At 44.7% G+C, this 23,824-nt stretch overlaps 1 protein-coding gene across 1 annotated transcript in view; it reads right to left on the reverse strand.

Moving 5' to 3' along the window:
* LOC117357482 (pantetheinase-like) overlaps positions 1 to 23,824 on the reverse strand; it is an 85,876-nt gene that overhangs the window by 43,718 nt on the left and 18,334 nt on the right. The window contains exon 3 of the mRNA XM_033938152.1: positions 21,284 to 21,414. Within this exon, the coding sequence (XP_033794043.1) occupies positions 21,284 to 21,414 (131 nt within the window). The remainder of the gene's footprint in view (positions 1 to 21,283; positions 21,415 to 23,824) is intronic.

The following is a 23,824-nucleotide window of genomic DNA, read 5'->3' on the forward strand; positions in this document are numbered from 1 at the left end:
GGGACGGGGGGAGGGGTGTTCGTAGAGGCAGGAGGGAGTGGGCATCTCTCCTGCCAATTTTTATTTAAGTCCATGGAGGGGGTCCTAGCGGGGCAGTTCAGCTCGGCAGGAGGGGGGTTCGCAGAGGCTGGAGTGGGCATCACACACACACACGTACGTTGGCATCAGCAATCTGATTATGGCATGCAATGTTGGATGGTTCATTTTAATATTAATGACCTCATTTTAATAGTAATGAGGTTGTTTGCATGCCAGAATTGGAGAATGTACGACCGCATGGAAAACCACACAGTGAGCCATTTTGAGAATCAGGTTGGTTAAATTCCATCGATCGCTAAACAAGACAAACTGATTTAGCGACTAAAGGTACACGATCGAAGTGTTTTGTGTATCTAGCCCTGTGTTTCTACTGTCCCAGGCATGGGGTGCTTTGCCCAGAAGATTGGTTTGTCCTGGGACCTCAGCCTGGTCTTTGTGTCCCTTCTGTTGACATGATGAGTCACAGTCCTAGAGGGATACCCAGCCACTTTCACTGTCAGAATATCCACAATTAAAGTAGGAGATACACTGTACTTGTGTGCGTTTGTCCTGTGTGAAAGATAATTCTATTCTTGAGCACATGAAGTTATGCACCAATCATACAAAATAAGAAGCACAGTACACTTTGAAAACTGGAATGTAGGTCATATCAATTAAAGTATCTTACATTTCAGTTCTAAAGGTCTACTGTGCTTTTTTATTATGTGATTGGTACATTTTGCACTATGACATCCCTTTCCTTTTGGTTTGGATTTTGTGTGTATAAGTGCACAGCAAGCCGGCACTGATGTACATAAGTAAACTACTTACTATTCTATACGATAGCACATAAATGCATAATTGTAAGGGGGTATATATATGGGTAATGCATAGGAAGGGCATTGGTGTGTCTTCAACTTACATGTGTAACTTATAGAACACTTTAATTTATGCATGTTGTATGGCGTACTGTCATAAATAGTTGCACCTAAAGGTTTATGCTAGCATTTGATAAAATTAGAGGTGTCAAACTCAATCACATAAGGGGCAGGAATCTAAAACATAGGCTTAGTCATGGGCTGAATTTTTAATTAAGATACTTAGGGGTCCTTTTATTAAGGAACGCCAACCGATTTAACGCGTGCTAAAAGCGCACCTTAATAAAGATTTTTCTTTCTCTTTAAGGTCCTAGTTCACGCTTGCTGTCTAACACCAGCTCTGGCAGGATACACTTTTCAAATCTGACATATTGTAATCACAAAACAGAAAACAAAATTATTTTTTCTACCTTTTGTTATCTAGTCATTATTCAAATCATGTTGGTCCCAGGTTCTGGTTGTCTTCTGATAACTTGCTTGCCAGGGTCTCCATTTGTCATTTTCTTCTTTCTCCATGCTAAACATCCATCGTCCAGCTCTGTCTTCCCCTTCCGTTAACCTTCTCTCCACCGGAGGTCTGGCATCATTCCTTTTCTCGTCTCCATCCCCGCAGCTGCAGCAATGGACCCGATTATCCCCAGATCCACCATCTCTCCTTTTTTCAACTACCCTTTCATCCAGCATCTCTCCTTCCTTCCCCAGCATCCCAGGGTTTACCATCTCTCTCTTTCTCTTCCCAACTACCCCCCCTATCCAGTATCTCTATCTCCCTTCCTCCACACCATCCCTTGAGTCCAACTTCTCTCCCTTTCTGTTCCTTCCCTCCCCCCACCTTCAGTCTGTCATATGCACATCTGTTTGAACCCCTCCTTTCTTCCCTCCCTCTGTGTGTTTCTACACCAGGGCCCCCCCCCCCCGTGTACTTCTACACCAAGGCCCACCTGAACCACCTGAAAACCTGCATGTTTTCCCCCAAGCACCTCTCTGTGTGCACCCAGGCAGCCTCTGACGCATTCACCAGAAAGTGAGATAGCTACCATCGCCACCTCCTTCCACCCAACATATCACGTCCAGTCAGTCCAGGACGCTGGAGGGAGGAAAATGGAGCACGCTCACTCCCACCAATTGGGCATCTGTTAGAGCGGTGATGGACAAGTACGAGGGCCAATGAGGAAAAGAGTGCCAACTCTAGAAATTCATGCGTCCTTCTAGAGCAGGGGTATCTAGGATCGCCGGTCGGCTGTAGCACACCTATCAGGCTGCCTCAGCCTCCGCAGCATGTTCTCTCTGCTGCAGTCCTGCCCCTCCTCTGATGTTAGAGAAGGGGCGGGACCGTGGCAGAGAGAACGTGCTGTAGAAGTACACAGAGGGCGGGGGAAGGGGGGTGCCACTGGTGTAGAAGTACTGGAGCGTAAATGGGAAAAAAAAATCTAAATCCCCTGCGGATAGACAGTCTTGGAGGAACAATATTAAGTTCTAGAATACAGTACTAAAAAAAGCAAGGGAGAATTTCTACGGTGATAAAATCACCAGATCCAATAACTAGAGCAGTACATTGTTTAACATCTGGTACTTCTTAACCTCTAAACACGACTCCTCTATACTCCCCTCCTCTCCAGCAGCAGACAACCTTTCAAAATTCTTCAATGAAAAGGTTGCTACTATAAGAAGCTCTTTTTCCATCAGCAGTCATTTACAATTCTCTGATGCCCAGCGACACTAACCCTATCCCAGTAGATAGATCCTGGACAGTCTTTGAGCATGTTTCGAAGCCCATGTTTCCAAACTGTGCCACAAATTAAGATCCTGCAAATGTGCCCTGGACCCGTTTCCTTCTTTCCTATAAGAGAAAATTCACATGCAGGCTATCTCATCCCTCACCAGACTTATAAACTCTTTCTTACTATCAGGCCTTTTTTCCGTAGAAATGGGACACATTGTCCTGACCTCATAAATATCTCAAACACAACCCCACACAGAACAAACGAACCTGCTCAGCAACGCTACAAGGCTTAAACATACATACACCCAACCATCCACAGCAGGAGAAACACTCAATCAAACAGAAAACAAAAAAAGAAGTGGAGAAAAAGCCTCAGTTCAGCTTCATTTGGCAAAAAACTCCACTTCACATATACTCCTACACAAACAAACAGGTAGGGTGAAGAAAGCACTGTAATAGCTTGCAAAGTCAATGTTCAAAAGCACCAGGGGTACATAACCCCACACGTGAAAAAAATATGGCAACAGGGCCCAAAGGCACAATGATCTGAAATCATAGCATTAGGCCAAAAAAACCACTTAGCTGCTAAAGTCCATCAGATATGTCTCAATCCAGCATAGTAACACAGCAGCTAGAGTACCCAACGGGGAATCTCCCGTTTCGCCAGTTCTTGCTGCGTCAGGGGTATCCACACGGCTTCATCTGCCAGCCCACGGATCCTTCGGTGCTCCTCTAGTACACCCACCACGTCATGAATCACAAAAAAGGTGCAGGAAAAACAGTAAAGCACACACGCTGAAAAAGCAGCACAAACTCCTCCCCTTACTGACATCTACCAATCCAGTAACCTTCAGGACCCAAAGAAAGCTGCCCACTCAATCCGGGCATTCAATCCATCAGGCTGCACCGATTTTAACAGATAGATCCACCTTCGCTCCTTCTGCCACAGGAGATGTCTCCAGTTACCACGGTGAGTGGAATAAACCACCTGCTCAATCACAGTACATTGTAAAGATCCAAAATCATGACAGAACTCCAGACAGTGTGCTACCAGAGGCTCCTCTATACGCCGAGTGTTCAAGCAAGATCTATGCTCAATCAATCTGATCTTCAGCTGTCGATATATGTGTCCCACGTATATTTTCAAACAGGGACAAACAATAATAAATATCACCCCTTCTGTCAAACATGAGGTGAACCGGCGTAGTTTTAACACCCAACCAGTCTGAGGATGAATAAATACATCAGATACCATCATCATGGAGCACACTGAACAATGGCCACAACAACGGTGACCCCCTGAAAAAAGCTGATCTAGTCCCATCCTCACCATCTAGCTATCGTCCTATAGCTAATATTCCTCTCCTGTCCAAAATGCTAGAGGCTATCATATCTACTCAGCTCTCATCTTACTTAGGGCTAGATTCACTAAGCAAACCGATCGTGTACCGATAGGTTTGCAATCACTTTCCGACTACGGCTCGATTCACTAACCTTCCTCCAGACCCCATCCGCACCCAATTCGATCTGCATATGCAAATGAGAAAAAAGGCATGTAAATTTCTTAAGGCATCGATTCATGAAACCATTACGTCCAAACCGACAGGCCTTTCCGATCCAAAAAGTATTGACTGCTGAGGACCAATCGCTTTACTTCCTCGCCGACTATTCCTGCCTAGCAATTGCTGCGTGCATGTTAAGAACCCCATTAAAAATATATATCTACCCTGCAAAAAATCCAAAATATATCTAAACTTTAAATGTATGTAAACTTTAATGTACATAAGCGTTAGAAATATTTTTTTAATTTTTTTTTGAATGCACATACCGAGCACAGGAGTGAATCTTGGATTTGTAATGCGCATGGTGAGAAAATCACAGATTAACCCCATGCTCTCCTTATGCATTTCATATATCAATGCCAAATTAAAAAAAAATCAAAAATAACTTTTAAGGGCCAGCCATTCCTCCCACCCTTCCTTCCAGCTAGATTGTCGCGTGCATTTGACGTCATGGGGGTCGCCTTTGGTTGCTTCATGCTTCACGGCACAAAGAGCCATACAGCCTTTGCGGTAGGCGCATTCGGAGCCCGCCAATGACGTCCGCGATTAAACCCTGCCCCATTTCTACACAGTGAAGTCCTAAAGAGCTAGTGCATGCGTTATATGCTTCAAAAGCAATAAGGATACAGTACGCACGTGTGTTGATCGATGTTACAGCGAGACGTGTGTGTGAATGGGGGCGTGTTCACGATTTGAGCATTTGCATGGACAAGCTTTACTGAATCGATCGGCCAGAATGATTCGGAAACAGATAGGACACAAATCGGATCGATTTGTGGACTTTAGTGAATCTAGCTCTAAGAGAGATTCTCCATTCTCTTACCTTGCCAATATGGCCTCAGACCCAATTTCTGCACCAAATCCCTACTGGCCTCATTAATTTCAAAGGTTCAACAACTACAATCTTGTAATAAGTTTGCTGTCGGATTACAATTCGACCTATCTGCTGCCTTTGATGTTGTCCAGCACGATATTCTAATTTACCAACTTTCAGAGATAAGCATTGATTCCACAGTCTTAGACTGGCTCTCGAAATTCTTACGATCCTGCTCTTACACTGTTAACGTGAATGGCACCACGTCTTCTCCTTGGAAACAGTTATGTGGAGTCCCGCAGGGTTCACCTCTGTCCCCTATTCTTTTCAACATCTATATGTCTTTCTTGAAACTCTTTCATCTATCTCCCTTTGAAACATTATATACATATGCAGATGACATCCTTGTCCTTCTTGAGATAGATTCAAACCTTACTAACCTCATGGAGAATATAATAGCATGCATAACGAAACTCCAATCCTGGGCTCTCACTGTAGAAATGAAACTGAACGAGCCCAAAACAAAACTATTTTGGCTTGGCCCAAAATTAGATCAGCTACCTATGCTCATTTCTTTACCTTCTGGTCCCACACTCCAGATTGAATTCTCAAGCAAAGTTTTGGGCATCATTATTGATGCTACACTTTCCTTCAATGACCATCTCAACTCTCTGGTAAAAAAAATGTTTTTTTTAGTTTCCACATGTTGAGAAAAGTGAGATCCTGCTTCCACCAACAACATTTTGCTGTCCTTGTTCAATCAATCATTCTTTCCAGACTGGACTACTGTAACTCCATCTATCTAAGTCTAACCAAGAAAAGTCTTCAAAGACTTCAGCGGATCCAGATCACTGCAGCTAGGTTGATCTTTGCAAAAAGTAAATTTGATCATGTTTCCCCGCTTCTGTCAAAACTGCACTGGCTTCCAGTAATTTCTAGGGTTCACTTTAAATGTGCCTGCCTAACATTCAAGATTCCTCCCCTAATTCCTTTCTTGGAATTCTTCGAGATTTGACACTACTAGATCCACCCAAAAACTTAAACTATCTTTCCCCTCAGGAAAATTAGGGAAATCTCTTTTCTTCAAAAATCACTGAGCTTTGGAATAACTTTCCTGCCTTGCTGCAGAATCTGGGCTCCTTCCAATTATTCCGAAAGCATCTGAAAACTTGGCTATTCTCAAAAATGTAATTCTCACTTCCTTCTTTATAATCACTAATTCTTATTATGTCTTTCCTTCCTTATATTAAGTTCCTGTAAACCGTGCCGAGCTCTATCTTTATAGAGAGGATGTGGTATATAAACTTAAGGTTTAGTTTAGTTAATTTAGTTTAGAAGTACACAGAGGGCAGGGATGGGGGTGGGTGGGTGGGTAGGGGACGGTGTAGAAGTACACAGAGGGTGGGAGGCCCTGATGTATAAGTACACAGAGGGAGGGAAGGAAAGAGGGGTCCAAACAGACGTACATATGCCAGACTGAGGGGGGAGGGAAGGAACAGAAAGGGAGAGAAATTGGACACAAGGGATGGTGTGGAGGGGAGATAGAGATGCTGGATAGGAGGGTAGTTGGGAAGAGAAAGGGAGAGATGGTGGATCATGGGGTGCTGGGAAAGGAAGGAGAGATGCTGGATGAAAGGGTAATTGAGAAAAGGAGAGATGGTAGATCTGGGGATAATCGGGTCCATCATTGCAGCTGCAGGGATGGAGATGAAAAAAGGAAAGATGCTAGACCTCCGGTGGAGAGAAGGGAAATGGAAGGGGAGGACAGATATGGAAGATGATGGTTAGCATGGAGAAAGAAGAAAGTGAAAAATGGGCAGGAGACCCTGGCAAGCAAGTTATCAGAAGACAACCAGAGCCTGGGACCAACATGATTTAAATAATGACTAGAAAAACAAAAGGCAGAAAAATAATTTTATTTTCTGTTTTGTGATTACAATATGTCAGATTTGAAAAGTGTATCCTGCCAGAGCTGGTGTTAGACAGCAAGCGTGATCTAGGACCTTAGAAATTTGGTGCACAACTAAGCCTATGTTTTAGATTTCGGCCCCTTATGTGATTGAGTTCAACACCCCTGATCTAGGCAGTAGAGGGAACGTGCTGCTGAGGTTACGGCAGCCTGCTAGGATTACTACAGCTGACCAGCGATCCTCGGCAGGCTGCTTAGAAGATGAGACCAGGAAGCCGGGATGGAGGGAGAGAAGGAATGGTGGGCCAGATTTAATTACCTTGAGGGCCAAATTTGGCCCGCAGGCCAGAGTTTGACACCCCTGGCCTAGATACTGTTATATAACAAGTGCTCCTTATGCTCCATTGTGGTGTCAACATGGATTCACTAAGGGGAGATCCTGCCAATCCAATCTGATCAGCTTCTTTGACTGGGTGACGAGGAAGCTGGATGTTGGTGAGTCCCTGGACATCGTCTACCTGGATTTCAGCAAAGCATTTGATAGCGTGCCACACCGCAGGTTGCTGAGCAAGATGAGTTCTTTAGGTTTGGGCGACACATTAACCAAATGGGTTGGGAACTGGCTTGGGGGTAGGCTTCAGAGGGTGGTGGTGAATGGCACCCCCTCCGAAATGTCGGAGGTGATAAGTGGAGTGCCACAAGGCTCCGTCCTGGGCCCGATCTTGTTCAACATCTATATAAGAGACTTGACAGAAGGGCTCCGAGGTAGAATAACATTATTCGCCGATGATGCCAAACTGAGCAATGTGGTGAGCAAAAGCACAACAGACAAAAAAGCAATGGCAGACGATATGGTGCATGACTTACATCTGCTGGAGCACTGGTCTAGGTCCTGGCAACTCAGCTTCAATGCCAAAAAATGCAAAGTCATGCACCTGGGAAGCCAAAATCCATGCAAGATTTACACCCTAAATGGCGAGATTCTGACAAGAACTGAAGCAGAAAGAGACTTAGGGGTGATTGTCAGGGAAGACATGAAGTCTGCAAACCAAGTGGAGCAAACTTCATCCAAAGCAAGGCAAATCATAGGTTGCATACGCAGGAGTTTCGTCAGCCGTAAACCTGAAGTTATTATGCCACTGTATAGATCCATGGTGAGGCCGCACCTGGAGTACTGTGTGCAATTCTTAAGGCCGCATTACCGCAAGGATGTGCTGAGACTGGAATCAGTCCAGAGAATGGCCACCAGGATGATCTCGGGACTCAAAGAGCTCCCATACGAGGAGCGGTTAGGGAAATTGCAGCTCTACTCACTCGAGGAACGTCGAGAGAGGGGAGATATGATCGAGACATTCAAGTATCTCACGGGCTGCATCGAGGTGGAAGAAGACATCTTCTTCTTCAAGGGTCCCGCGGCAACAAGGGGGCATTCGTGGAAAATCAGGGGCGGGAAACTGCACAGTGACACTAGGAAGTTCTTCTTCACTGAAAGTTTGGTTGATCGCTGGAATAGTCTTCCACTTCAGGTTATTGAGGCCAGCAGTGTGCCAGATTTTAAGGCCAGATGGGATAGACATGTGGGATCTATCCGCAAAGATAGATAGGGAGGGTCACTGGAGTGGGCAGACTTGATGGGCCGTGGCCCTTATCTGCCGTCTATTTCTATTTCTATGTAAATGGAAGTGCCCTGTTATAGAATTGCCCTATATTCTTTATCAGATCTTCAAAACAGATATAAGAACATAAGAATTTTCTTCCGCTGGGTCAGACCAGAGGTCCATCGCGCCCAGCGGTCCGTTCCCGCAGCAGCCCATCAGGTCCATGACCTGTAAAGTGATCTTTTCTCTAGAACCTGTTCTTCCCTAATCCTTTATATCCTTCAAACCCCTTTTCTTTTTTTATCTATACCCTTTCTTTCTCCTTTATCTGTAACCTTCAATCCCCTTATTCTTCAGGAATTTATCTAGTCCTTCTTTGAAACCCCATAATGTAGTCTGACCTATTACACCCTCCGGAAGCGCATTCCAGGTATCCACCACTCTCTGTGTGAAGAAGAATTTCCTAGCATTGGTTCTAAACCTGTCTCCTTTCAATTTCTCCAGATGTCCTCTTGTTCTTGTAGTTCCCAGTACGCTGAAGAACCTGTCCCTCCCCACCCTCTCTATGCCTTTCATAATCTTGTACGTCTCTATCATGTCTCCTCTGAGTCTCCACTTCTCCAGGGAGAAGAGCCCAAGTTTCTCTAACCTCTCAGCGTATGAAAGATTTTCCATACCCTTTATCATTCGTGTGGCTCTTCTCTGGACCCTCTCAAGTATCGCCATGTCCTTCTTAAGATACGGTGACCAATATTGGACACAGAACTCCAGATGCAGGCGCACCATTGCCCGATTCAGCAGCAGGATAACTTCCTTCGTTCTGGATGTAATACCCTTCTTGATAATACCCAACATTCTGTTTGCTTTCTTAGAGGCCGCTGCACATTGCTCTGTCGGTTTCATTGTATCCAACATTCCTTGCTTTCCCCCAGTACCAACCCCCCCCCCCATTGTGAGAGGCAAGGGGAGAGTCAGGGAGGATCGTATCCAGAGGACAAACGACTGGCTGCACAGATGGTGCAGGGAGATGAACTTCAGATTCCTAAACCATGGAGAGGCGCTGCAAGGACTACAGGGACCTGACGGACTTCACCTGACTAGAAGGAGAAAGAACGTCTTTGGACACCAACTAGCCCACTTACTTCGTAGGGCTTTAAACTAGGTAAGTTGGGGGAGGGTACCCACTCACGTGCTGGCGCAAGTAACCAACTTGGCGAGGTAAGTTGCCAATCCATTTCTGAATCCGAGGTAAGTACACACTGCATTTCTGAGTCAGAGGTAAGTACACACATTGCAAACAGCATTATAGGAGTCCAATTAGCTCAAGCAGGAATATCTACACAGAGACATAGCAAACATAAGGTATGGAGGGCTATGTACGTTAATGCCCACAGTTTGGGCAATAAGATTCTGGAATTAGAGACGGAAATGAGGAACGCCGACCTAGATGTGGTGGCGATATCCGAGACTTGGTTCACGGACTCCCATGGGTGGGATATGGCTATACCGGGATACAATTTACTTTGGCGGGATAGAGAGGGCAAAATGGGAAGAGGGGTAGCACTATACACTAAAGAGGACATCAAAGTTACCAAAATCGCAGATGTCAAGTACACTGGGGAATCCCTCTGGGTGAATTTGGCTAGGGGGAAGGACAAATGCCTGTATCTTGGTGTAGTATACAGACCTCCAAGACAACAGGAGGACATGGATATAGAATTAGTCGAAGACATTGAGAATATCACTTTGCGTGGAGACACAGTATTGTTAGGAGACTTCAATATGCCTGATGCCTCCCAGTTAAAGGCAAGGGAAGAGCCAGAGACGAGCGTATCCAGAGGACCAACAAGTGGCTACACGGATGGTGCAGGGAGATGAACTTCGGATTCCTGAACCATGGAGAGGCACTGCAGGGACTTCAGGGACCAGACGGACTCCATCTAACCAGTAGGGGTAAGAACGTCTTCGGACACCGACTAGCCGTCTGCTTCGCAGGGCTTTAAACTAGGTAAGTCGGGGGAGGGCACCAGTGCAGTAGGTAACTATACTGAGGAGGAGAGTCATAGCCCCACTTCTGCAAACAATACATTAGGGGCCACACTAACTCAGATGGGAAACTCCCCACAGGGTCCTAGCAATCACAAGGTATGGAGGGCTATGTATGTTAATGCACACAGTTTAGGCAATAAAATTCTGGAACTGGAGACCGAAATAATAAATACCGACCTAGATGTGGTAGCGATTTCCGAAACTTGGTTCACAGACTCTCATGGGTGGGATATGGCTATACCGGGTTATAACTTACTTCGTCAGGACAGAGAGGGCAAGTTAGGGGGAGGGGTAGCACTATACACTAGAGAAGACATTACAACTACGAGAATCATTGACGTCAAATACACCGGGGAATCCCTCTGGGTGAACCTAGCCAGAGGCAACGAAAAATGCCTATATCTTGGTGTAATTTACAGACCTCCTAGACAGCCGGAAAACAAAGACATAAAATTAATCAAAGACATAGAGAATATCACTTTAAGGGGGGACACTGTACTGCTAGGGGACTTCAACATGCCCGATGCAGATTGGAACACACTCTCGGCGACAACCAGTGGCAGCAGAAGGCTATTATCTGCTATCAAAGGAGCACAACTCAAACAACTGGTATTGGAACCCACCAGGGCCCAGGCGATACTGGACCTGGTACTCACCAACGGAGAAAGCGTCTCGGAGGTCTCGGTAGGCGATAAGTTAGCCTCCAGCGACCACAACATGGTATGGTTCAAACTCAGGAAAGATTTCACTAGATCAAGCACGACAACAAAAGTACTCAACTTTCGTGGTGCTGACTTTAAACGCATGGGAGATTTTGTCCATCAGACACTGCAAAACCAAGCTGTGGCTGATAATACGGAAGCTATGTGGTCAACCTTGAAATATACCCTACACGTAGCAACGAACCGCTACATAAAATCAGCAAGCAAACGGCGAAGAAACAATAGACCCCAATGATTCACCACAGAGATCTCAGACCTCATTAAAGAAAAGAAACAAGCATTCATTTCCTACAAAAATTCGGAGACAAGGGAGGCTAAATTAGAATACAAGGCCAAGTCTACAGTGGTGAAAGCGGCAGTCAGAGAGGTCAAGCATTGAGTTGAATTAAACCTTGCAAGGAACATTAAGAAAGGGGACAAATCCTTCTTCAGGTATATTAGTGACAGAAAAAGAAACACTGATGGGATAGTGCGCCTAAGGAAACCAGATGGGAATTATGTAGAATCAGATTCCAACAAAGCCGAACTACTAAATGAATACTTCTGCTCGGTCTTCACCTGGGTCCGGTCCACAGTTGCCGGCAAAGCAATGTTCAGAAGACCCATTTCGGAATTTTGAGTTTACTTCCGGAGATGTCTACGACAAATTATCAAGACTCAAGGTGAACAAAGCAATGGTCCCGGACAATATACATCTGAGAGTGCTTAATGAGCTCAGAGATGTCCTAGCGGAACCGTTATCCATACTCTTTAATCTCTCCCTGATTACGGGAAGAGTCCCCTTGGACTGGAAAACAGCTAATGTCATTCCTCTGCACAAAAAGGGTTGCAGGACAGAGGCTGCGAATTACAGACCGGTGAGTCTCACATCGATAGTGTGTAAAATCATGGAAACACTAATCAAACGCAAGCTAGACACGATCTTGGATGAGAAGAATCTACGTGATCCCCGCCAACATGGGTTCACCAAGGGTAGGTCCTGCCAATCCAACCTCATCAGTTTCTTTGACTGGATAACAAGAAAATTGGATCTGGGTGAGTCCCTGGACGTAGTGTATTTGGACTTCAGCAAAGCTTTTGATAGCGTCCCCCCACCGCAGGTTATTGAGCAAAATGAAATCGATGGGATTAGGTGATACACTAACCGCATGGGTCAAAGATTGGCTGAATGATAGACTTCAGAGAGTGGTGGTTAACGGTACCCTCTCTAAAATGTCGGAGGTGACCAGTGGTGTGCTGCAGGGCTCGGTCTTGGGCCCGATCCTTTTCAACATATTTGTAAGAGACATGACTCAGGGGCTTCAAGGTAAAATAACTTTATTCGCTGATGATGCCAAACTATGTAACATTGTAAGTGACAGCAATTTGTCTGACAGCATGACGCTAGACCTGCTTTTATTGGAACATTGGTCCTCGACCTGGCAGCTTAGTTTTAACGCTAAAAAATGCAAGGTCATGCACCTTGGCAACAATAATCCGTGCAGAACGTACACATTGAATGGAGAAACCTTGGCAAGGACTGAAGCAGAACAAGATTTGGGAGTAATCATTAGTGAAGACATGAAAACTACCAATCAAGTGGAGTAGGCTTCTTCCAAGGCCAGGCAAATGCTGGGTTGTATCTGAAGAAGCTTTGTTAGTCGGAAACCCAATGTCATAATGCCATTGTACAGAACCATGGTGAGGCCTCATCTGGAGTACTGCGTACAGTTTTGGAGGCCACATTACTGTAAGGATGTGCTGAAGGTTGAGTCGGTTCAGCGAATGGCCACCAAGATGATCTCGGGACTCAAAGATCTATCTTATGAAGAAAGGCTAAACAAATTGTGGCTATACTCTCTCGAAGAACGTAGGGAGAGGGGAGACATGATTGAGACGTTTAAGTATATCACTGGTCGTACTGAGGTAGAAGATGATATTTTCTTTCTGAGAGGACCTTTGGCCACAAGAGGGCACCCCCTGAAAATAAAGGGCGGGAAGTTTCATGGCGATACCAGGAAGTACTTCTTCACCGAAAGAGTGGTTGGTAATTGGAATGAGCTTCCAGCACAGGTTATCGAGGCCAGTAGCGTGCCAGATTTTAAGAACAGATGGGATGCTCATGTTGGATCTCTAAGAGGGAATGGGACATCAGAGTGTGATCTCTCACAGGGTAGTTAGGATGGTGGGTGGGTCAATAGAGTGGGCAGACTTGATGGGCCTTGGCCCTTTTCTGCCATCACTTTTCTATGTTTCTATGGATTGGAACAAACTTTCCGCTGCGTCCAGTGGCAGCAGGAAGCTATTAACCTCTATAAAGGGAGCGAGACTCAGACAAATGGTATTAGAGCCCATTAGGGATCAGGCGATACTAGACCTAATACTCACCAACGGAGAAAGTGTCACAGAGGTCTCGGTAGGTGATACGTTGGCCTTCAGTGACCACCAAGGTCCTCAACTTTAAGGGTACAAACTTCGAAAGCATGGGAAATTTCGTCCATCGGGCACTGCAAAACTATGCCGAAACAGATAATGTAGAGGTAATGTGGTCAACTCTGAAATCAACCTTACAAGAAGCAACCAACCGCTCCGTCAAATCAGTATGTAAACGGCGTAAAAACAATAGACCGCAGTGGTTCTCTGAGGAGATCTCAGACCTCATAAAAAAGAAGAAAAGAGCGTTCATCCTCTACAAACTATCAGGGAAGTGAGAATCCAAGGAAGACTATCTGGCCAAGTCAAAAGCGGTCAGGGAGGCCAAACTCCGAATGGAGGAGAACCTTGCAAAGAACATCAAGAAGGGCGATAAATCCTTCTTCCGGTATATTAGTGACAGAAAAAGAAACACAGATGGGATAGTACGCCTTAGGAAACCCGATGGGAACTATATAGAATAGGACTCCGATAAAGCCAAAATCTTAAATGAATACTTCTGCTCAGTCTTCACTTGCGAGGCGTCGGGATATGGCCCCCAGCTGCTGTTCCGCCACTTATTTCTGTCAAATGGGATGAACAGTGACACTCAGAAAAGCACACAGACAATATAAAGCATAAACAATAATACTTTATTGTACATATATTAGAATTAAATATAAAATAGCATCACCTTGCCCCATACAACGACCATCTTCACAATTTGGAATCCTTGCAATTGATAGATGGGTGGACCAAAGGACTGTCCCTTTAGACATCGTGGCTTCTCCCTACAGACATCATGGATTCTGATGTCAGGGTCAGAATCCCGGTCTTATATAGGATGCAAACTGCGGAGTTCATAGTAAAAGCATAAACAGCTGGTCCTGCTATTACGATTAGTCCTGCTCTTTTGTTCTGTGTTTTGACAACACCCAGGTCAGGATGTCAGAAGGAGGTGTTGCAGCTGGTTTCACTCTCCCTTTGATGTTGTTTTGTTAACACTCAGGTCCCATCTGGTGTTACTGTCCTTTTGAGGTTATGAATGAGGTGTTTGCAGAGACTGGTTTTCCCATCTGGCTTTACTGATGTTATTTGAGAGACAAAAGGAAGTCAGGATGCCAGAGAAGCAGACTTTGTGGATTTCAGTTACCCCCCCTGGCCAGTCCATTTGATGTAATCAAGGAGGTGTTATAGAGACCGGTTTTCCATCTGTCCTTTTGATGCTGTTTGGGCAACTCCCAGGTCACAAAGGTTGTGGAAACCTTTGAAGTTGTCTTGGCAACACCCAGATCAGATAAGCCAGACAAGGGAAAGCACGGACGACCCGTTTCGAAATTTCAAGTTTACGTCCAGCAGTTTCTACTATGAGCTATCAAGACTCAAGGTGAACAAAGCTATGGGATCGGACAAACTACACCCCAGGGTGCTCAGTGAGTTGAGTGACGTCCTGGCGGAACCGTTATCCGCGCTCTTCAATTTTTCCCTAAGTACAGGAAGAGTCCCATTGGATTGGAAAATGGCTAACGTCATTCCACTCCACAAAAAGGGATGCAGGACGGAGGCTGAGAATTATAGACCGGTGAGTCTCACATTGATAGTGAGTAAACTTATGGAAACACTAATCAAACGCCAATTGGATATGATCCTGAACAAGGAGAATCTACGAGATCCCCATCAACATGGTTTATGAAGGGAAGGTCCTGCAAGTCAAATCTGATCAGCTTCTTTGATTGGGTAACAAGAAAGTTGGATATAGGGGAGTCCCTGGACGTCGTGTACTTGGACTTCAGCAAAGCATTTGATAGCGTCCCATACCGCAGGTTATTGAGCAAGATGGGTTCGATGGGACTGGGTGAAACATTAACCGCATGGGTTAGGGACTGGCTTAGAGGTAGACTTCAGAGGGCAGTGGTAAACGGTACCCTCTCCGATACGATGGAGGTGATCAGCGGAGTGCCACAGGGCTCGGTCTTGGGCCCGATCCTATTTAACATCTTCGTAAGAGACTTGGCTGAGGGGCTTTGAGGTAAAATTACATTATTCGCCGATGATGCCAAACTATGCAACATAGTAGGCAACCGCACAACAGATGAAAGCACAGTACCCGACAAAAGCTCAATGCCCGACAGTATGATGCAGGACCTACTCCTCCTGGAGCATTGGTAAAAGACTTGGCAACTAAGTTTCAATGCCAAAAAATGCAAGGTCATGCACCTTGGCGGCAAAAATCCATGCAGGACTTACACCCTAAATGGTGAGATCCTAGCAAGGACTGTAGCAGAACGTGACTTGGGGGTGATTATTAGCGAAGACATGAAGACTGCCAATCAAGTGGAGAAAGCTTCATCCAGGACTAGACAAATCATGGGCTGTATCCGTAGAAGTTTCGTCAGCCGTAAGCCCGAGGTCATAATACAGTTGTACAGATCCATGGTGAGACCCCATCTGGAATACTGTGTACAATTCTGGAGGCCGCATTATCAAAAAGATGTGCGGAGAGTTTAGTCAGTTCAGCGAATGGCCACCAGCATGGTCTCATGACTCAAGGATCTCCCGTATGAGGAACAACTGGGTAAGTTGCAGCTGTACTCACTCAAGGAACGTAGAGAGAGGGGAGACATGATCGAGACGTTCAAATATGTCACGGGCCGTATCGAGGTGGAAGAGAATCTCTTTTTCCTTAAAGGACCCTGGCAACAAGAGGGCATCCATTGAAAATCAGGGGTGGGAAATTTCATGACGACACCAGAAAATATTTCTTCACCGAAAGGGTGGTTGACTGCTGGAATAATCTTCCACAACAGGTAATTGAGGCCAGCAGCGTGCCAGATTTTAAGAAAAGATGGGATTGGCATGTGGGATCTCTTCATGGAGGTAGTTAGGTGGTGGGCCGTTAGTGTGGGCAGACTAGATGGGCAGTGGCCCTTTTCTGCCATCATTTTCTAAGCCTGTGAGGAGACAAAGATTACAGGGAAGTCTACAAACAGGAGAAAATCTAACTAGAAATAATGTTATGGAGGATGTTACTCCACATGAAATCATGGATACGATGGCACGCTTTACACTGCAGCCTGGGGAACCACTAATACAATGGGTAATTCGGGTGCAGGAGATGGGCACAGCAGGGATTATGTGGGATGCCACAGATGCCCCTAAATTTGTTCCAATTAGTCAAGAAGTAGCAGTACAAAATGCATTACGGGAGGATCCTTATCCTGCAAATAATGCCCAATGGTCTTTATTAGAGATAATTAGTAGGGGTGTCACGAAGCGATATCCACTTGAATCTGATTGGCCCTCAAATGATAAAATTTGGTATACATTAAAAGATGCTCAAATGAAAATTAAGGAGGAGACTATGAAGGTAGCCTTAGTAATAGGTCACACTGACATATATATGTCATTACCTTTTACTGTGTCCATGAGAAATAAAATTATTAAGTATGCTGCACCAGCATACAAACAGGTAATGATAACTTTGTTGATCAATCAAATAGACAGGACTATTTTGGAAGCCTTAGAAGCGGTCCGACAGTTAGGAGATTGGGGGGACTGGGGACCTCAAAATACTTTTGATAAAAAGAGAAAAGGACAATCCAATTCAAACAGGGCTAATCGGGTGTCTCGGAGGAATATGTTTTTGAAATTAATAAAAGATGGTGTAGAGGGGGAAGAAATAGATGGGAAGAATACAAGGACATTAGGGGAAATGTACAAAAATAGAGGACTGGGAAAGAAATCTATATCTCAAGCACAAATGAACCAAGGAGAGAGGGAGGATATTTTGGTGCCAACGGCTCCCCCTGAGGAAACTGCTTCCATTCTTTATCCTGATTTAAAAGGGTGGAAGTGTTGGGAGGATCAATAATGTGAATGCCGAGCCTCAGTGTTTGCCTGGAACAAATTAGAACAACGTCCGCAGGTAGAGATAAATATTTAGTAGAAATCTGGGGAGCAAAAGGTACAAGCTGTAGTGGACACTGGGGTGGAGGAATATAAATAGGATTGGGGGAAAATTATACAAGCAGGAAGAAAAAAAAATTTTTTTTTTTAAATTGGACAATTACCAATTTGGGAATATACTGTATTAATCTATGGGATTCCTTAAAATATAATAGGGCTAGATATCCAAAAAGGGTTAACATTACAGCTTTCCGATGGAATCTATAGTTTTGGTAAATTGCCAGACATTCCTATGAGAACCAATGCATTTTTACTATTCCTATAGTGGAGCAATGTCCAGAACAATTTGCATCCACTTGGCAAGGGAGGCAATATACATCTACCAGACTACCACAAAAATACTTACATAGTCCCACTTTCTATCACAAGATTCTAGCAGAAAGTGGGCAAAAGGATGCCGAGAGGTGATAGAGAAAGTTAAACAGAAAATTGTAAAGTTCCCTTCTCCCCAAAGTAAAAAACAGACTTGGGCCTTTTTGGATTCTGGAGGCAACATATTTCACATCTGGAGTAACATATGGGGTAGGTTGGACAATAAAAAAGTAGAAATATTGCTAAGTGACCTTTATAATGTATAAAGTTTTGTTAGATAGTATAAGGAAGTTGCACTCCAAGTAATGGGGTCAATATTCAAAACGATTAGTATTGGGGTCAATATTCAAAACGATAACTGGCCAGAAAGAGCTCCTGGGAACTTAAATCACCTGTTCTGGCTAACCGCTAATTTTTAGCACTCAACTGGTTAGCACTAGGGTTACCAGATGTCTGGATTTCACTGGACATGTTCTCTTTTTGAAGACTTGTCGGGCGTCCGGGCGGCTTTTAAATTTTAGAACTTTTGTCCGTGAAAACTTGTCATCTAATAACCCTACACTCACATACCTATCCAGAATCCTCCTCCCTCTTCTCCCTTCCCCCCATGCACCTATCCAGAGTCCTCCTTCCCCCTCCCCCAGGATCCTTTGCTTGCTCACCCAGCGCTGCTGTAACTCTTCATGGAGTCAGCAGTGTGAATTAACTAAATACTCTGCCTTCGGTGACCCAGAAGCTTTCTCTCTGCAGAGGAAAAGCTTCTGGGTTGCCGAAGCAAGCCTGTTTAGTTCACTCAGGCTGCCGACATCATGAAGAGTTTATAGCAGTGTTGAATAAGCAAGCAACAGATCCCGGTTGGGGGGGGGGGAGGATGGTAAGAAAGATGCTGGTCTGCGGAGTTGGGAAGGAACGATGCCCTAGACCTGCAAGGGAAGAAAGGGAAGGGGCATATAGAGATACCAGACCTTGGGAAGAAGGGAAGGGAAGGAGAGATGTCAGACTTCTGGATGGGGAAGGGTGGGGGAGGGGAAGAAGTGAGAGATGTCACACCAGGGAAAGGAAGGAGGAGGGAGGGATTCCTGGCTAAGGCAGGGTGAGGGGAAGGGAAAGACAGGGAACTGCCAGACCACAAAGAGGGGTAAAGGGAAAGGAAGGAGGGGAGAGAGATGCCAGACTGTGGGAACGAGAGGAGAAAGATCCCAGACTATAGGAGGGGGATGACAAATGTCAGACCATAAGAGAGGAAAAGAGAGGGAGGAGATGGTACATAGGGATGGAGGGGAAGGGGAGAGAGAGGGAGGACATAGTGCACAGGGATGGGAAGGGTGGGGCATAAGATAGGGAGAGCAAGAGAAGAGACAGTGCATAAAGATGGGAGGAGTGGTAAGGTAAGAAAATGGAAGAAATGCTGTTTATGGATACATGGGAATAGAGGATAAGATGATACACATGGATAGAAGGGAAGACATGGAAAAGCAGATAGATTTGAGAAGGAAGCAGAAAAATGGAAGAAAGTTGAATGTTAAAAGTTAATGCCAAAAATGGATGTAGTTACATAACGTGCTTTCAAAAACTTTTTGTTATTAAAGTGAAAATCAATCAACAAACACTATAATGATTGTCTAATTAGAGGGTTGTGCTCAGAGACATGGAGGAAAAAGGGGAACGTGTTCCCCAAAAAACCTCACCACCCAATCATTGCTCAAAAATATAATGAAATACTGTTGTGCAAAAGCATCAAAAGATCAAACATGAACTTATTTGTTGAGCTATGTTCTTTGGCCTTGACGTGCCATGTTTCAATATTGCTCAACAGATAAGTTCATGTTTGATCTTTTGATGCTTTTGCACAACGGTATTTCATTATATTTTGAGGGTATAGCAATGATTGGGTGGTGAGGATTTTGGGGGGAACATGTCCCCTTTTTTCCTCCATGTCTCTGAGCACAACCCTCTAATTAGACAATCATAGTGTTTGTTGATTGATTTTCACTTTAATAACAAAGCAATTTTTGAAAGCGTGTTATGTAATTTATTCAGTGTGATTTTTTTCACGTTTTCTTCTTGAATTTTTCCTCCATAATTGGTTTTTGACAAAGATGGATGTAGGGCAGAAAATGAAGGAGTAAAAAAACAAAACAAAACCCAGCAAATGGATAGGAAGGCCCTGGAAACACAGTTAAGAGAACAGACAGAAGGATGTGCAACCAGAGACTGGGAAAAGATGAATAAAAAAATAAAATCACCAGACAACATAGGTAAGAAAAGTGATTTTATTTTCAATTTAGTGATTGAAATGTGTCAGTTTTTAGAATTTACATCTGCTGTCTATATTTTGCACGGCATGAGTGTGATGTCATCACATCAACTTCCATGCATTAATGCATGCCCTCATGATGTGGCCTGGAGCTTGGGGAATGAAACATGAGGTTTGTGTGGGGGCAGGGCTGGGAGGCGGAACAGGGCAGGGCCAGGGGTGGAACAAGGCATGGCCCATTGTCATCTTTTTTTAAAAGAGGAAATCTGGTAACCCTAGTTAGCACCAAACTAAAACCCAGCTATTTAAGTGGTTAAGCACTAAGATTCAGAACTTAATCGGCCAGGTTAACTGCAAAAATTGGACTGCACATAAGTCAGTCCTATTTATGCGGGAAAAGGAAAAAGGGGATGGGACTTGATAAGCTGCTTGTTTGGTGTGGTTACAATCAAACAGTTTACATATTTTAGACAGGTACTTATTTTGTGCCTGGGGCAATGAAGTGTTAAGTGACTTGCCCACAGTCACAACAAGCTGCATTGGGAATCAAACTCAAAACCTCAGGGTGCTGAGGCAGCTGCTCTAACCACTAGGCCAATCCTCCACTCCACATATCACACTAAGCCAGCTTTGTGCTATCTGGCTCCGCAAACCCAGAACTTCAATGCCACGGCATGAACATGGCCTAGCATTACATTTCCAGGCATAATGCCGGTGGCAGTCTGTGCATAACTAGTTCCCACTGGCTGAATATCAGGCCCATTGTTTTGGAGGAAAAAATAGAGAAGGAGAGTATGACAATAGCATTCAAACACTCAAAACATTCTAATAATGGAGCTAAAAATTTTCAGAGAACAAGGCATTATGATAAGAAGCTCCAAAAGATTACCCTCTTCAGTAGCAACAGAACATATTTCAGCACAGGAAGGTCGGTGGATGCAGTGGGAGCAAAAACAGCAAAATAATTCAAGACAGCATTTAATAAATACGAATGATCCTTAATTGAGAAGCAGTAAATCTAAAGTAGGCATAACTGAGATTTGTAGCACTGCAACAGGAAGTAAATTAGGCACATAGCTCATACCTTTGGGGGTATTTGCAAGGAATCCAGTTCACCTGTGGGTCTGGAACATCTTCAGTGTATGGGGCAATAGTTTCTCTATTGAAATCCCAACCATGAAGTCCATCTTCAGGAGTGACAATGATCTGTGCATTCTTTCAAACATAAAATAGATACATTTTTCACACCAAAAAAATGCCAACATGTCTGTAGAATCAACACTGAAATTTTGATAAGTTCTATTTAGAAAGAGAGAAAATGAAGGCAGACAAAGACCATATGGCCTATCTAGTCTGCCTATCCATGCCATTTACTATCCCTTCCTTTCTCTTAGAGATCCTAAGCAGTGTGGCATAGCGAGGGTGAGAGGTGCCCCTCCTCTGCCCTCCTTCACTCCTCCCCCCTTCCTGCCACACACACATACCCCTTCCCTTCCCCTATACCTCTTTAATATTCCTGGCGCAAACAGAAACCCCAACCTGCTTCTCGCACTAGTGTCAGCTCTTCCTCTAATGTCACTTCCTAGGTGCGGGTCCAGGAAGTGACATAAGAGGAAGAGCCTACGTATTTGCTTTAGGGCAAAAATGCATTAAAAAAAACAACAGATTCTACTGAGTAGCTCCAATAAATAAAAATACTGGTGAAAAATTCTGCTTAGAAATGACACTGCTTAAAGTTTCTTATGAGAGGCATAAAATAAAGATAAGGATATCTATCTGTAGTAGGTGTTCTCCTAGAACAACAGGCATATATTCTCACATGTGGGTGACATCATCTACAGAACTTGGTATGGCTAATACCAAGTACACTGTCATTTTAAATCTTAGGCAGTGTCTTCCCACCTGATGTCATCAGTTCAGTAACAAAGCAACTAGAGAGCTGAGCAGGTTGTGAGAATATATGCCTGCTGTCGGAACCGGGTCAGCAGCGTGCAACAGCCACTGAGCACTGTCCCGGCAAACAAGTGCAGCTAGCGCTGAAGATAAGGAGCAGCCAAACTGGAAGGAACACGGTGTCCAACTGTCGAGATAACTGCCTGGGATCCCCAGCTGACCAGAAAGACTTCCCTCTGACATCAGCTCTGACATTGGAGGGAAGCCCTCCAGTCAGCTTCAGCGGAGGGGGGGCCTGGTGCGAGGGTGGGGGCTGACGGACTCACAGGCGATAGTTAAGGAGAGTGCTGCTGCAAGCACGAAGGGAGCTGCTAGTGCTGATCTGGCTTTGGTGGAGAGGGGGCATGCCCAGCTGGACGGCCCTGAACAAGTAAGGGAGCTAAGGGATAACTTCGGACAAAGGGAGAAAAGAGGGGGAGGAGTGTGTTGGGACATGGGAGGGGCATGAATTTGGGACAAAGGTTGGAAGACAAGGAGGGGGGGACATGAACTCAGGACATAGAAGGAAGGGAGGAGGCATGAACTTGGGACATAAGGGAGGAAATAGAAAGGGAGAATTGTTGGAGATGAGTGTGTAAGTGAGAGAGAAAGATAGTGCACAAGGGAAAAGGAAGAAAAGAGTAAAATTGTTGGGCAGAGAGAGAGAGAGAGAAGAGTGAGGTAGAGATAGATGAGAGGGAGAAATTTTTTGGATATGGTGGTGGAGAGGGAACAGAGGGACAGATTGAAGGGGATGCAAGGGGGAAGAATGTTGGACATAGTGATGGAGGGAGAGGTGTGGTATGGTGCTGGAGAGGGGTGATAGAAGGAGAAATGTTGGGCATGGGGCTGGTGGGCAATAGTGAAAAATGCTGCACATGATCCAGGGGATGAGAGAGGGAAAAATGTTGGATATGGCATTAGAGGGAGTGGGAGAGATACACCATGGATCTCTCTTGCTCTCTCTCTTTACCAACTCCCTGTACACAGGGGGAGGGGATCATAGAATGTTGAGATGATGAAGGCAGGGAGATAGGCACAGGGGAAATACTAGAAAGGGGCATATATTAGACAGAAGGGAGATGCTGAACATTGGGAGCAATACATCCATAAAGATAGAAGATGTATGGTGAGCATGGAGAAAGAAGAAATTTCAAATGGTCCGAAGACCCTGGCAAGGGAGTTAAGAGAAGGCAAAAGAAAAGAGATAGCACCTGAGTCCATTCCAGCGATTTTTTGTGTTTGAGGAGTTCTGCATGAGGATCAATTTTGTGGACCCTAGAAGTGAAACAGGAAGATTCAACCCCTGATGCAGCTTGGCGAAACGGCGATTTCACCATCGGGTGACAACAGCGGCAGCATATTGGATTTGATGTATTCAGTGTGGTGATGACTGCAGCTAATTGATTTAATTCAATTCCCTCTAACATACAGCGCAACCCCACCCCCATTCTAATTTGATCTACTCTATCCTTGCGATATAATTTGTAGCCAGGTAACAGTGTCCCATTGATTGTCCTCCTTTCACCAGGTCTCTGAGATGCCTATTATATCTATTTCATCATTCAGTGCTATATACTCTAACTCTCCTATTTTATTTTTTAGGCACACCTACAAGGAAACATCAGCTGCATGGAAGAGTGGTCTTCAGTGCGTCAACACTTACTATGCATCGAGGAAATCTATGCTTGGG

This window comes from Geotrypetes seraphini, chromosome 3 (assembly GCF_902459505.1).
Source record: "Geotrypetes seraphini chromosome 3, aGeoSer1.1, whole genome shotgun sequence".
In the NCBI taxonomy this organism is placed as follows: Eukaryota; Metazoa; Chordata; class Amphibia; order Gymnophiona; family Dermophiidae; genus Geotrypetes; species Geotrypetes seraphini.